This window comes from Strigops habroptila, chromosome 16, assembly GCF_004027225.2.
Source record: "Strigops habroptila isolate Jane chromosome 16, bStrHab1.2.pri, whole genome shotgun sequence".
NCBI lineage: Eukaryota > Metazoa > Chordata > Aves > Psittaciformes > Psittacidae > Strigops > Strigops habroptila.
This window is the reverse complement of record NC_044292.2, coordinates 7,175,010-7,187,531: the sequence shown is the minus strand read 5'-3', so window position 1 is coordinate 7,187,531 and position 12,522 is coordinate 7,175,010. Positions and strand designations below refer to the sequence as shown.

Below are 12,522 nucleotides of genomic sequence, written 5' to 3'. Positions count from 1 at the left end.
GCTTTAAAGGGTTTGAAACAATCACTCGTGTTCCCGATGTTCCCGAGGCTTCTCCCAGCAGTATCCCACGAGACACTCCCCCCACGGCAGGAACGGCATTTTTTTGTCATATTATCTTTGGAAAAGGTGTTATTTTTATAGCTGTGGTTTCCCTCTTTCTCTTTTTGGTAACACAATAAAAGCACATGTGGGAATTACAACATCTGGCAACTAAAGTCTTGCTTCTATGATAAGGAAAGGGTCCTCCTAAACCAGTGTAAGCCTCAAAGGGCCACAACTTGCTTTGCTTCATCAAGCAAACACAAAGCTACAAAGCTGGGAGCAGACGCAGCAATCTTTATCCTTAAGACACAGCTTTGAGTTTGAAGAATTACACCGTTAAAAGCAGTTTCCAGGAGAGAATTGGCTTTAGTTATAAATGTCGCCCCTATTTCTAGTTCTAGTAATATATATTCCATCTGTAGGAATTGGAAATTGATTGAACTGCAGGATCCTGAGAGCCAGAAGTGTCATTTATAAACTAACACTCAAGGCAAGAACATTATTTTAATACAATAAAAAAAAAGCTTTCAAAAGATTTTGGAAAGTGGTGCCTGAGAAACAGACAGAAACAGCCACATCCATACATCTGCAAGAAGCTCAAGATGAGTCAAAAGGTACAAAGAACCTGGTTTAAAAGCAGACCTGCCCATGGTGGAAGGCACCATCTTCTTCTGTGGAGTATATTCCCAACTCCCCCAGCAGCCACATGCCTCAGTGACAGCCCTTGTGCAGGGCCCTGGGACAAAGTCACCCCCTGCATCCCGAAAACCCCTTCGGCAATGCAGTGTGTGTTACTGACATGCCCAAGTGTTGCTCCTCTACAAATAGCCTGCATGTACAGCCTTTCGACAAGGTCTCTCATGTCTCTGACATGGGATGGTTGGAAGTCTCATTTCCCCCAAGAAAATTAGATCAGAACTTGTCGAAAAGATTTATAAAACCCAGTAAACCCAACAAAAACCCCAACAAACAGGAGGCCCAGAGGCCAGTTTAGCACCGAAATCACCTTCCCGTGTACACTGAGGGGAAATGAGCACGGACTAGATGGGTGCTCCTGTTTTTGGAGTACCGTATCACCTCACTTGGGAAGCTGTCGGGAAAGCCACCCGCTTGCACCGGTCCCACTGTGGCTGGTGGTAGTCTACACCCCTTACCATGGCCCAGGAGCACTGGTCTTCTCCCTGGCAGGCAGCTCCATGGCCAGTAGAGCATCCCAGGAGTCAAACCCACAGTCTGATTTAACATCACAGGAGGGAAGGCCTCACTGCAGCACAGCTGAGTGGTCATTCTTTACCTCAGGGAACAGCAGCATCTCCCATATGATCTCAGTCTTCATTCCAAATGAATCCATCACTTCATTGCACAGGCCAGCAGTGGATCCGTTCCTCCAGGACTGTTCAGCAGCTGCAGAGACCGGAATCATCCAGAGAAACTGCTCTTTGGTTACCACTTACGTGAAATCTCCACTTTTTTCCCCACCTGAGCAAAGCTCCTTTTTTCAGTATTTAATAGATATCACTCCCCAAATCCCCCATATCTGTCATAATTCAGACTTCAGGAATTTATAGCCAATTTGCCTCCAAGTTTACACTTTTCCTCCCCTTTAATACCCTCAATTCTTGGCTTGCTCTACACCTAAAACCACCCTGGAAAGATAACAGAGGAGCTGTGTGACAAGCACAGGAGAGCTGACAGCAATTCCTGCTCTGGTACGACTGCACGGAGCTTAGTACCCCAACAAAATGCATGTCAATAGGGGTAAAGTTTGGGTAACAAGACAGAAAATGGATTGTGGATTAAACGAGCACAAGGACGCCACTGCTGCCAGAGCACAGAGTGTTTGTATGCTGGTGGACACACACATGGGGCACAACACGTACTGCCCCAGGCAAACACATACAGGGTAAAACTTGTGCTGGCCTGTGGCATTGCAACAGGCTGAAGGGTGAGAGCACACCTCCAGTCTCTATCGCAGCTTTTAGTGCAGAGCAAGTACTATGACTACAAAGGGCTCTTTGGGCTTTAAGAGGGCACCCTGGCTCTGCAGTACCTTCAAACAGAAAGCAGCAAAGTGCTTCCTGCAACATTCACCCACTGGTTTACCTTTACCAGCACTTCTGCTGGAGAACAAGCCCTGCAGAAACGCACAGGCCCTGGGCCTGAGCACCACCATCCCAGCAGCTTCCACTCCTCCCTATAACCACATTTAGCTTTGCAGCTTATTAGAGCCACAAGCAGGCAACTTCCAGCACGTAGCCAGAACGAGGCAGATGGTTCCACATCCTCCCAGGGGCATTTTGTTCGTTGCATATCAATGCTTTACCACACATTAGAATACTGCATACTGCACCTTCTCTAACAACAGCAGCTGCAATTACCTTAATTAAAACTTTGCATTTCCATTTAAAAACCAGCAGCTCCCAGGTTTACGGTTAGTTTAAATTAGTCCAGTAACCCAGAGCGTGTCAGCTTGGCACAATCCTCAGTAAATTCACATCTTTAACTGGGCTGAGATCAACAGGGAAGTGCCAGGGAAATATAGTAGAATCATGGAATGATTTAGGTTGGAAAGGACCTTCAAGCTCATCCAATTCTAACCCCCGCCACGGGCAGGGACACCTTCCACTAGAGCAGGTTGCTCCAAGCCCCTGTGTCCAACCTGGCCTTGAACACTGCTGCTCAGACAAAACCTTCTCTAAATGGGTCAAGTTTTGAAGCTCCCCAGAGAAGCCACCAATAATGGTGTGGACCTGACAGAGTTCAGAAACCAAGACCCCATCTACAGCCTCTTGAGAAACTTGACTTCTATTTTACTAGGCAGTTCCTTCAAACTGTCCCATGATGGAGCAGTTGTCATGGCTACCGTGCTCCTGTGCACTCTTTCTTCCCAATTGCAGTACCAAAGCCCAGAGGTCCACAATAAACTATCAAAAGATTGATTCTTACCTGCATGCCAGTGAAAATACTGCATCTAGTGCACTCTCTCAAACTGACAATATCTATGTTGTGCAGAGCAGCACTGTAAAAGGTTCCACCTGGAAGAAGCAAAACCGGGCGTTAAGGGCTCCTGATTTAAAACCCACAGTGAACGGACAATTCTGAACTGCATTGAGATTGATATAAAAAGTCTCTCAAGAAACTAGTATTAAAAGCAAACAGGAAAATGCAACAAAAATAAAGACTGGTAAAGAAAATGTCGCAGACTGGAGCTCTACGTACAAGTTTATATTCAGTTGAGTGCTACCAAAACCTCATGAGGTAAAGCCTCATGGAGGCCAAGGGTGCAGCCCCTCTTTGTCCAGCCTGCTTTGAGGAGGCAGGGTCGACCCTCATGTGGAAGGTGGCAAGTGCCAAGGGGTGATTTGTGAAGGGCGTTGAGTCTTCCCTGAGGGTGTCCATGCTCACGGGGGAGCTGGTGGCAACAGGGTGGTGGGGAACCAGCAGCTTGTGGTAGAAAGGCAGAGAGGGAACCACGCCATAGCTGGTGCTGGTGAGGATGAAGGACGGGTGGGCAAGCAGCACGGGTGCATCGAGCTGCAGGGTGGCAACGTCAGGACCTGCAGAGCTGGGTGAGACAAGAGGGTTTGGGGTGATGCTCTGTGATCCCCACTGAGGGGCCGAGGCGCTGTGGTCCCAGCACTCACCGGAGCAGCCGTGCCACTGCAGCAGGCGGCGGTTGCCATAGTGACGGCTGGAGGAGAGATGCTCGAGGATGTGGGGTGCAGCCGCAGGGATGTGCGGTTCAGAGCCTCCATCGCCACAGCCCTGGGACCTGCTGCTTCACTGACAGCTCTGAGAACTCAGCCATGTAGTCGTGCGGCGTCTTCTTCTTCCGTCCCACGGAGCAGCCCCGGAAGCGGAAGGCGCAGCCCCGCCGCCGTTACCAGGCAGCGCCGGGGCAGGAGGCGGCCGCTGCGGTGGTGCCGGCACCACACAGCACCCGGGTCCTGCGCTCAGCCCCGAGCCCCTCGGGATGGAGACGGGCAGCGCGGCGGCCGCAGCCCCCGAGGGAGCGGTGAGGGGCAGCGGGGCCTGGCAGGAGCCGGCAGAGCCCGTCACCGAGCAAGAGCTCCGCGAGGAGCTGCGGAGGGCAAAGGACGACTACAACATCGCCACAGGTACTGGGCAGGCGTCCAGAGCACACCATCACCCTCCCTTCATCCTCCCACCATTCTGCTATGACTGAGAACAAGTCCCATGTTAGGTTCCCATGAGCACAAAACCTCCCTCCACCTTCGACTTGAAGACCACTTGCATTAAAACCAGTCTCACCCCCTTACACAATAAAACCTATCCAAGAGGGTCCCAAGCACCATTCTGGGGCATCCGGCAGCACTTCTGCACGCTGGCAGACCTGTTACCAGCTCTAGTAGTTCCCAGAGCAGCTCCTACCTCACACAGTGAGGTTAGTTTAACATATATCACAGCAAAGTACTGCAGAGTGCATTACCAACCAGCATCACTGTGGCTGCAGCATTAACTTCACCCAGTCTACACTCAGGTGGTTACAGCAGCAGCTCTGTGTGTGCCTACCTGAAGGAAGGAGCCATGGAGTTATAGGCAGGGATTCGGTTTAAGAGTACCTCTTCAACTTTACAGGTACCATCTCCTCCTTGCAAAGACAACTGGAGATCAAAGAATCCCAGCTCCGCAGAACCAGATCTGAAACCGAAATGCTCCAAAAGCAGCTCAGAAAGCAAGAAAACCAGTTACAAGACATGTCTGACAAGGTACTGCCCGAGGGCAGGGTGGCCATCCCCAGGGATTCAGGCCTCAGGCAGCAGTTCCCTTCCTCGTAGACAGGAGGTGCTCCCATAAGCTGTCCAACTCAAGTGTAAAATAATTTCTTCTTAAGGTTTGCAGTCTGAGAGAACAGAAATGTGAAGAAATGATGGTGACAATAGAGGAGGAGAACTGCAGCCTCCGACAGGTAAACTCGGTGCAAAGCTGCTATAGGAAATTCTTGTATTAGCTGCTTAGTTGTGCTTGTTTCAGGCTCGGGGGAAGTTTGTCACATAAAACCCTTACTCAATCCAGAAACGTCTGAGAGAACACCAAGTAAGAGCAGCCACCAGTACTGACAAGGTTGTCAGTCTGTAGACTCTGCCCAGGAAATAGAAGCAGCATTTGGACCGGACACAGGGAAGATGCAGCCAAGCCTGCTTGTTCCTTCCTCACAATCTGGGCCTGATTTCTGCACCTCTTCAGGTCATTATGGAACAAGAATCCAAGCTGGCCGCGCAGAACAAGCTGATCAGTGAGTTACAGGAGACCGTCAGCCAGCTGCAGAGAGAGGCGCGCACCAACCGGTACCACATCCGCAAGCAGCAACGGCAGCAGGAGGCAGCCCAAAGAGAGGTCAAGACACTGCAGCAGAGGGAGCTGCAAACTCGCGTGGCACTGGAGCTCATCATCAGCAAGGTAAGCGTGGCCTCCACTTCAGCATCCTCCCTCCCTCCTGGGAGACACTCCAACCACGACAAGCAAAGAACATGAAAGCATAGAGGCATTATCCTTGGGCAGAAGCACAGCAGGAGATGCACCAGGGCACTGCAGTCCTGGCTGTCCTCCACAACCACAGGGCCGGAGGAGCTGGAAACTCAGTCCATTTCCTTCCCAGCTTTTTAGCATGCAATTCTTACATCACTTACAAAGCAAACAGGCCTCAAACACCAGAAGCCCTTGAGAAACTCGAGTTCAGAACAGCTACACCACCAGGCTTCTAATAGCCTTCCAGATTCAAAGGAACAGGTATCAACTTAAAGCCATTTCCTGCAGACACGTGCCTGGTGGCAAGCACAGAGCCCAATACCCAGGTAAGGGACTCAGTCCACCCCAAAACACACCATTATCACAGTACTTGCAGCAAAGCCCAGTCAAACCACCCGTAATTTCACATCAACAGGCCTTCCATTTCACCCTTCACTAGCACGCTGTCGAAGTCTGACAGTGTAGTCTCTGTAAATCCACGTGAACGCCAAAGAACTGTATATAAAGACTGCATAAAGATTATAAATAAAGCACATCTACTCTCCTCTTTCATCAACAGTTTGAAAAGTACCGCAACAAAATAATTCAGGCGACATTCAGCACAGCAGGCATCAAGCCTCCCCACGCAGAGACCACGGACGAGGAGGTGCTGGAGGCAATGCAGGTATGTGGTTCATGTGAACTCTGCTTCTAGCAAGGGACTGATGAGGTAAGAGAACACTCTGCAGCACTGCTCTCCACCTAATGCATTCCCACCTCTTTACGCACCCCTGATTTTCAGAAAATCATTAACGAACGGATCGAGTTCCATCAGATGCTCAAACAGAAAGGTGTCAGAGTCCCACCGCTCTACTGCGACACCGCTGCATTACCTGCTAGTAAGGGAAAGAGAAGGCCTAGTGCAAGGCAGCAGCATATCACGCCTGAAAAGTAGCCCTGATGGCTGAGCAGAACACATCACCAGCTTCAGGCTCCTGTTCCCTGGGTTTGAGATCGACGTACTAACAAATTAAACTCATCTTACTGACACCAAGTTCTGCAGGAATATCTCATTCAGTTGTTTCAACCAACTCACAGCACAAATCACTGTAAACCACTGGTGTGTAGAAACACTCAACTTCACAGGGAAGCTCAAAGCACTACTAAGGACTGCTTGGCTACAGGTAGCTAGAAAGCACTGAGTTCTCATTTTTGCAGTGTTCAACAGATGCTTAGGCAAGGTTGTATAGTTACATGACTGGAAAACTCACCAGTGCCAAAATTCATCAGTGCCCAAACACATGACAGTGACATATGACTGCAAGAACCATTTTATTTTCCCATCCATATGCAAGTCCCAACACGTGGATGTATTTGACACATCAGTCAGAGCTCTGCATCACTTTTAACAAAACAAAACCATAGCTTATGGAGAGGTTTGCACTCGTACAGGTGGTAGCCTGGATGTAGTTGTCAGCCACAGACTGCAAATAGCAGAACCACTCCAACTACCTGTATGCCGACACTCTTCACATGGAAGTGTGAGATAAAGCACTCTGGGCACGAGTGCTTGTACTCTAGGGAGACAAAAAGCTTTAGTAGTGTCAACATTAAGCAGCATCAGCCCTCTGAGTGGAAATGAACTTCACGAGCAAGAATGAACTCAGTGCTCCATCAACAGTAACTCAGTGGGTACGCAACAGGGTCACAACAACTGGTGCTTCCACAAGGATGGGAGATGGCTCTACAATGCACTGGGACACACAAACCCTTGCAGTCAATTCAACTGACTTGGCTTACAAATGGAAGCTGCGTTAATGTCTGAACACAGAAACCATCACTTTAAAACACACTCCTCGAGTTCTGACGGCAATTACATTGTCACAATTACTCCAGATAGAAAATCACGCTGAATGAGATGTTAGCAAAGCCGTTTGGCATTCCATCCTCAGCACTGGCGTGCAGCACGTGGCTTTGTTTCAATGCTGTCACCTACTGAGTTCTCAATTTAGCTGCCAAAATAATAATCCAGCTGAAACACACCAGGAAGAGATCCAGCAGAAAACCACGACTGCACTCACGTTACAGATGCTAAGACATAATGGCTTTCTCTACAAGTGAACACGTTCTGACTTCCAGCACCTTCTCTGCCTTTCAGTTCTCCCTACCTAGTCAGAACACCAATGGCTTTCTATTAAGGCTGAAGGAACACAACCCTGCTTGCCAGAGCCTATCAAACTTCATAGTAGCTTTTACCTACCCAGGCAGGATGCACTGCATCTTGTCCTTAGAAACCCAAACCACCTCACTGCATACAAGTTGCATTGTTGAATATGGTAAAAAAAAGAAAGGAAACGGAATCGTCTTGTGAGCTCTGATAGCTGCTAACGTATTACAGTCAGGAGAGAGGAAACTGTGCTTAGGTCAGTTTTTGAAGGATAAAGTACTTTCAAGTTTCCATCTGTGTCCACCACTCGAACCTGCTCCACAACCATCGGCTGAGCGTTTTGGCTGGGGTTCAAAGCTGCTGGTCCACAAAGAGCATCAGATTCATTATCCGAGCCTGAGTCTTCCTTGTTTTCCAAGGCAGACCTGTTCAGTTCTGCAATTTTCTGTTAAAAGCAAAATACAGAAACCAAGATTAATTCTGCGGCTGAGGCCTGACAGTAACTCCAGGTTGCTTCCAAGGTGTGGATCTTGCCAGCCTCTGGAGGAGTATCTGCATGGAAACACTCTTCAGTGGGTGAGAATCTTTCAGGAAACTGAATGGGCTTCTGATGAAGAACACTGCTGTGTTCTCCAGGAGGCTCCACTCCTCTCAATGGTTTAGACAGAGCTCAGGCTTTTCAAAGCACTGGATCTTAAGCACAAAGAGCCTGCTGTGGGCAGGTACTTAACGGGGCTATCCTGCTGCTAATACAGGATCTGAAAGATAACTCTGTAATCACAGTAGGACCAAGAAAGCTAATTTGACAGGCTGAGGCAGGCTGAGGTGAGAAATCTCCCCGAAAGAATGTGTTGGCAGCGCTTGAAGCCGTAACAGCACTGAGAAGGGAAGGTGTTCAAAGACAAACCATACATTTCTAATTGTGGTATTGCAACGTTATTTACCCAGGTGAGTTTTGCCAGGTAATCAGGATATGAGAATATAAAAACCCTTTGCAATATGGGGATGGAAGGATGGAGGGAAGGATGGAAGAGTAAGTGAAGGAGAGGGAAGACTACTACTACTGAACTAAAAATCAACTTCTGTGTTCTTCTCAATACATGTGGGCACCACGCATTTTGTCAAGAACAGACAGGATTATTTTCCTGAGCTACTTACCAGAATTAGTGTGTCCATGACATCTTTGCATATCTGTAAACTGGTATCACTTGTCACCTCCAGGAACAGATCACAGGTGTCTTTCCTGATCTGTAAGAATTTCACAGGTAAAGCCAGTGAGGACCGGAGCACACTCCCCCCCAATCACTTGGCAACACTTCATGCACAAACCGAACAGAAGATGTTCATTCAACGCAACCGGAGGCGAAGTGCTGCCTTGTTTTACAAGCCAAAAACCATACTCTTGCCCTTCAATAAAGCCATCTCTGCAAAGCCAGGTGGTGCCTTTGGAACAGAGCTCTGGCCAGAGCTTGCCAGACTGGCAAAGGTGGAAATGCCACTCCCAGGTCCAGCTCAATCTGACCATCTAGCAGACAAGATTCAGGTTTGGAGGTTTATATTTGGTATGCAATCACAACTTTCACAGAACTGTGCAAATCTCTGAATGTGGAGCTCACTCTCAGTGGAAAACCCCCTCGCTGTTAATTCTGATTAACACATTTCCACTAACAGAGTACCTTTGTCTTCTCGCTGTTGGTTATGGGTGGGAAAGAAATCACGACGCCTTCAGCATCCACCAGACATGGGTAGTTGTCTTTGCCATCCAGTAACTGGAGATACCTGCCAGGAAAAACAAAGCAGCAAAGAGTGAGCAACTGAACCAGCAGCAGGATGCAGTGGCACAAGAGTGTGACAACACCAAATTGGGGTGTTCCTGGTCCACCACAGGGCAAAACAAAAGTCAGAACATGAAAATTCAGTGAAACTGTATCATGGAGATACATGGAAAGTCACAGGATGTCATACACTTACTTACCTGTGCAGTCCAGAGACACTCTGACGCTTCTTCTGCTTCCTCTGCTCCTCAGCTTCCAACTGCAGCTGGCGGAGAAGATCCTTTGCCTTGATCTCCTTTCGACCCAGAGGTGTTATCTACACCGTACAAAACAAACACCTGAATTTAAGAGCCACTGAAATGCAGGTGCTATTAAAACTCCTGTAAGCAAGACAATAACTGAATTTAAACCTTTGTGTGAGCTACAACACCCATTGGAAAGCCATTTGCTTGTACTAATTCCAATCTAGATGGTTCCAGAAGACAAAAGGGAAACAAGTGGAAAGGTCCATGGATGCCACTGGCCCTACCTTCAGCGTGTCAGGAGGCTGAACATCATACATGAGAGGAGCTTTGATGAGCTGCAGGTCATGGGTGGCAATGGTGGCCACTGTCCGCTTTTCACAGATGTCTTCATGCAGTTTAGTCTAAACCAGAAAGCAAGCCATCAGAGCAGATCAAAAACATCCACGTGATTTATTCCTCAGAATTACCCTTCTCAGATTCTTTTGTATTTAATGTTTGTAGCTACTCAAGCAACATTTTTGCATTAAATAGAGCCTTCCTGCATAGTAATTTTACCTGAACTGCAGTCCAAGTGTAAAGATAGTGAGTGTAACACATGACACATTTCTCAACTAGGAAAACAAATGGTTTTAAATCAGAAAACAATCACAAATACAGTCTTGTAATCTGAAAGCAGCTAACCCCTGCTATCTAACGGTTGGGCAGGCCATAAGCCAGGGGTGACAGGTTGTGGTTACCATACCTGTTGGTTTTAGCACAGATCAAGGAACCTGGAGCCAAACCAAGGCACTTCTAATGTGGATGTGGGTTCATTATTAGCTCTCAACAGGTTCCACAGCACTAACAAGCTGTTGTAAGAGAGCAAACGCAATCGTGTGCGCGCTCATCGCCCTCTCATGGTAACACCTGAGCTCCTATTGTGTTCCTGAGGAAAACCAGTTCTGCTTATTGCAGTGACTGGGCAGCAGCTGCTGGCAGAGGCCGCCCTGCTGCACCCTCACCTGCTCATAGGTGAACAGCTCACCCTAAGCTTCAGGAACTCATCTGCTGGAAGGAGTCTGGAACAGGCTCCTTCCAACTCTGCCACCAACGCTCCCATAACAGAAGACCGCAGTAGTTACCTGTGCAGACAGGAACCTCTTCAGAGCATTTCCTGGCTTTAAGTTCATTCCCTTCAGCACGCAGCACACGATGAAGGGTCGAACGTCTTTGATACCCGGGCTCACTCTGACCACCAACGGCGCCGGGTTTTCGGAGACGTGCAGAACCTTCACCAGCAGCTTGCTCGCCTCTTCCACCTCATCCTGCTCCCCATCCCCACCGTCCTTCTTCTGCTGCTTCTCCCTCTTCTTCTTCCTGGCCTCCTCTCTGGTGCTCTCAGCCTTTCCCTTCCCGCGGCCTCCAGCCCGCAGGTAGTCCAGGATGGCTTTTGTCTGGCAACCATTGACCATCTTCTCCAGCCGCTTGTCCTTCAGCTGGTTGCCCCTGAAGTTGGCTTCCTTGAGGCGGGGGCAGTCGGCCAGGGCAGCAGGCAGCTCCCGCAGACGGTTGTTGGCTACGTCCAGGCTCTGGAAGAGACAGAGATGGAGTGATCAGTGGTGGGGACCAGGGTTGGCTTTGGAAGGGACAGAGATGGGGTGGTCAGTGATGGCAACCCAGGTTAGCTCTGTAAGAGATAGAGATGGGGTGGTCAGCGGTGGGGACCAGGGTTGGCTCCAGAAGGGACAGAGATTGGGCGGTCAGTGATGGAGACCCGGGGTGACGGGTACCACTCGCACCTTGAGTGCCGGCAGAACAGCGATGTCAGCGCCCAGCTCCTCCACCTCGTTGTCGGCGGCCTCCAGGCGGCTGAGGAGCGGGAAGGGCCCGCCCGGGACGGCGGCGGCGGCAGGGGGGGGCAGCAGCCCGCCAGGCAGCGCCCGCAGCCGGTTCCCGGAGAGCAGCAGCGCCTGGAGCTGCGGCGCGGCGCGGGCCAGCCCCGGGCCCATCTCCCGCAGCCGGTTCCCGCTCAGGTTGAGGCTGCGCAGCTGCGGGAAGGCCGGGGCTCCCCCCGGGGCTGCCTCCGGGGGCTCCGCCGCCCCGCCCAGCGCCGCGGGCAGCGCCTCCAGGCCGTTACCGGAGAGGTCGAGGATGCGGAGCGCCGGCAGCGTCCCGCTCAGCCCCGCGCCCAGCCCGGCGGGGCCCAGCGCGTTGCCCCGCAGCACCAGCGTGTGCAGGGCGGGCAGGGAGGCGGCCAGCCCCGGGCCCAGCTCCCGCAGCGCCGCGCAGCCGCTCAGCTCCAGCGACTGCAGCAGCGGCAGCGCCAGCAGCGCCGCCGGCAGCCGCCCGCCGCCCGCCGCCACCCGCTCCGCCACCGCCGCGCCGGGCAGCGACAGCTCCCGCCGCCGCTCCCGCGCCGCCGCCTCCAGCTCCGGCCACGCCGCCGCCGCCATGGTGCCGCGGGGAGGAGCCGCCGCACGGCCCCGCCGGAAAGGGCCGGCCCGGAGCCGCCTCCGAGCGCTGCCGGGAACGCTCCGAACTCGCTTGCAAAGGAACGTGCGGGTCTGAGGCGAGTGGCTTTTCCCCTTGGAAAGACGGCGATAGCATCGCTGAGGGGTAAATACCTTTCCTGCTCGTCCTGAGCTGAGGAGCCGTGTGAGCTGCATCACTTGCTCTCTTGGGATCGGCCAGATTCATGCACGCAGGACAGTGGGTGCTCCAGACTTGTCTCTGCACATCGGATGGGTGAAAAGCACCCGGTGGACATTCGGGTCCAGCAAGGAGGAAGCGATCATACACAAAAAAGCCCTTGCGATGAGGATCACAGTCTGTTCTTCAGGAGTGA

General features: G+C 51.0%; 2 protein-coding genes and 1 long non-coding RNA gene across 5 annotated transcripts; 1 reads left to right on the top strand and 2 right to left on the bottom strand.

Annotated features, from left to right (window-relative positions):
• Positions 1 to 132: 132 nt before the first annotated feature.
• On the bottom strand, positions 133 to 3,907 carry LOC115617533. 2 transcript variants are annotated; one of them, XR_003994622.1, is made up of 4 exons: positions 3,687 to 3,882; positions 3,262 to 3,607; positions 2,989 to 3,077; positions 133 to 1,446 (listed from the first exon to the last, which is right to left on the bottom strand). It is a non-coding gene; the product is annotated as an uncharacterized LOC115617533 (long non-coding RNA). The 2 variants fall into 2 exon arrangements; XR_003994623.1 differs by lacking the exon at positions 3,262 to 3,607 and having other exon boundaries at positions 3,687 to 3,907.
• A 16-nt stretch (positions 3,908 to 3,923) lies between these two features.
• CCDC27 (coiled-coil domain containing 27) lies at positions 3,924 to 6,776 on the top strand. Of its 2 annotated transcripts, XM_030508168.1 has the most exons (6): positions 3,925 to 4,160; positions 4,642 to 4,772; positions 4,898 to 4,972; positions 5,251 to 5,463; positions 6,092 to 6,196; positions 6,314 to 6,776. In XM_030508168.1, exons 1-6 carry the CDS (start codon positions 4,016 to 4,018, stop codon positions 6,464 to 6,466), a joined length of 822 nt encoding a protein of 273 aa, XP_030364028.1. In that variant the 5' UTR covers positions 3,925 to 4,015; the 3' UTR covers positions 6,467 to 6,776. The 2 variants fall into 2 exon arrangements, with proteins under 2 accessions (XP_030364029.1, XP_030364028.1); XM_030508169.1 differs by lacking the exon at positions 4,898 to 4,972 and having other exon boundaries at positions 3,924 to 4,160.
• A 48-nt stretch (positions 6,777 to 6,824) lies between these two features.
• Positions 6,825 to 12,161, bottom strand: LRRC47 (leucine rich repeat containing 47). The gene is made up of 7 exons (XM_030508162.1): positions 11,477 to 12,161; positions 10,820 to 11,266; positions 9,983 to 10,099; positions 9,654 to 9,769; positions 9,355 to 9,457; positions 8,837 to 8,926; positions 6,825 to 8,123 (listed from the first exon to the last, which is right to left on the bottom strand). The coding sequence occupies exons 1-7, from the start codon at positions 12,128 to 12,130 to the stop codon at positions 7,896 to 7,898; spliced, it is 1,755 nt and encodes a 584-aa protein (XP_030364022.1). The 5' UTR covers positions 12,131 to 12,161; the 3' UTR covers positions 6,825 to 7,895.
• Positions 12,162 to 12,522: the final 361 nt, after the last annotated feature.

Bases quoted from the DNA above. Each gene is read 5' to 3' on its own strand.
- LRRC47 (XM_030508162.1), bottom strand. From the start codon at position 12,130: ATGGCGGCGGCGGCGTGGCCGGAGCTGGAGGCGGCGGCGCGGGAGCGG. The intron at 11,267-11,476 runs GTGCGAGTGGTA...TGTCTCTTCCAG, and splicing joins CTGTTCTGCCGGCACTCAAG to AGCCTGGACGTAGCCAACAA. The intron at 8,927-9,354 runs GTACTCTGTTAG...AAATTCTTACAG, and splicing joins CCAACAGCGAGAAGACAAAG to ATCAGGAAAGACACCTGTGA.
- CCDC27 (XM_030508168.1), top strand. From the start codon at position 4,016: ATGGAGACGGGCAGCGCGGCGGCCGCAGCCCCCGAGGGAGCGGTGAGG. The intron at 4,973-5,250 runs GTAAACTCGGTG...GCACCTCTTCAG, and splicing joins AGAACTGCAGCCTCCGACAG to GTCATTATGGAACAAGAATC. The intron at 5,464-6,091 runs GTAAGCGTGGCC...TTTCATCAACAG, and splicing joins TGGAGCTCATCATCAGCAAG to TTTGAAAAGTACCGCAACAA.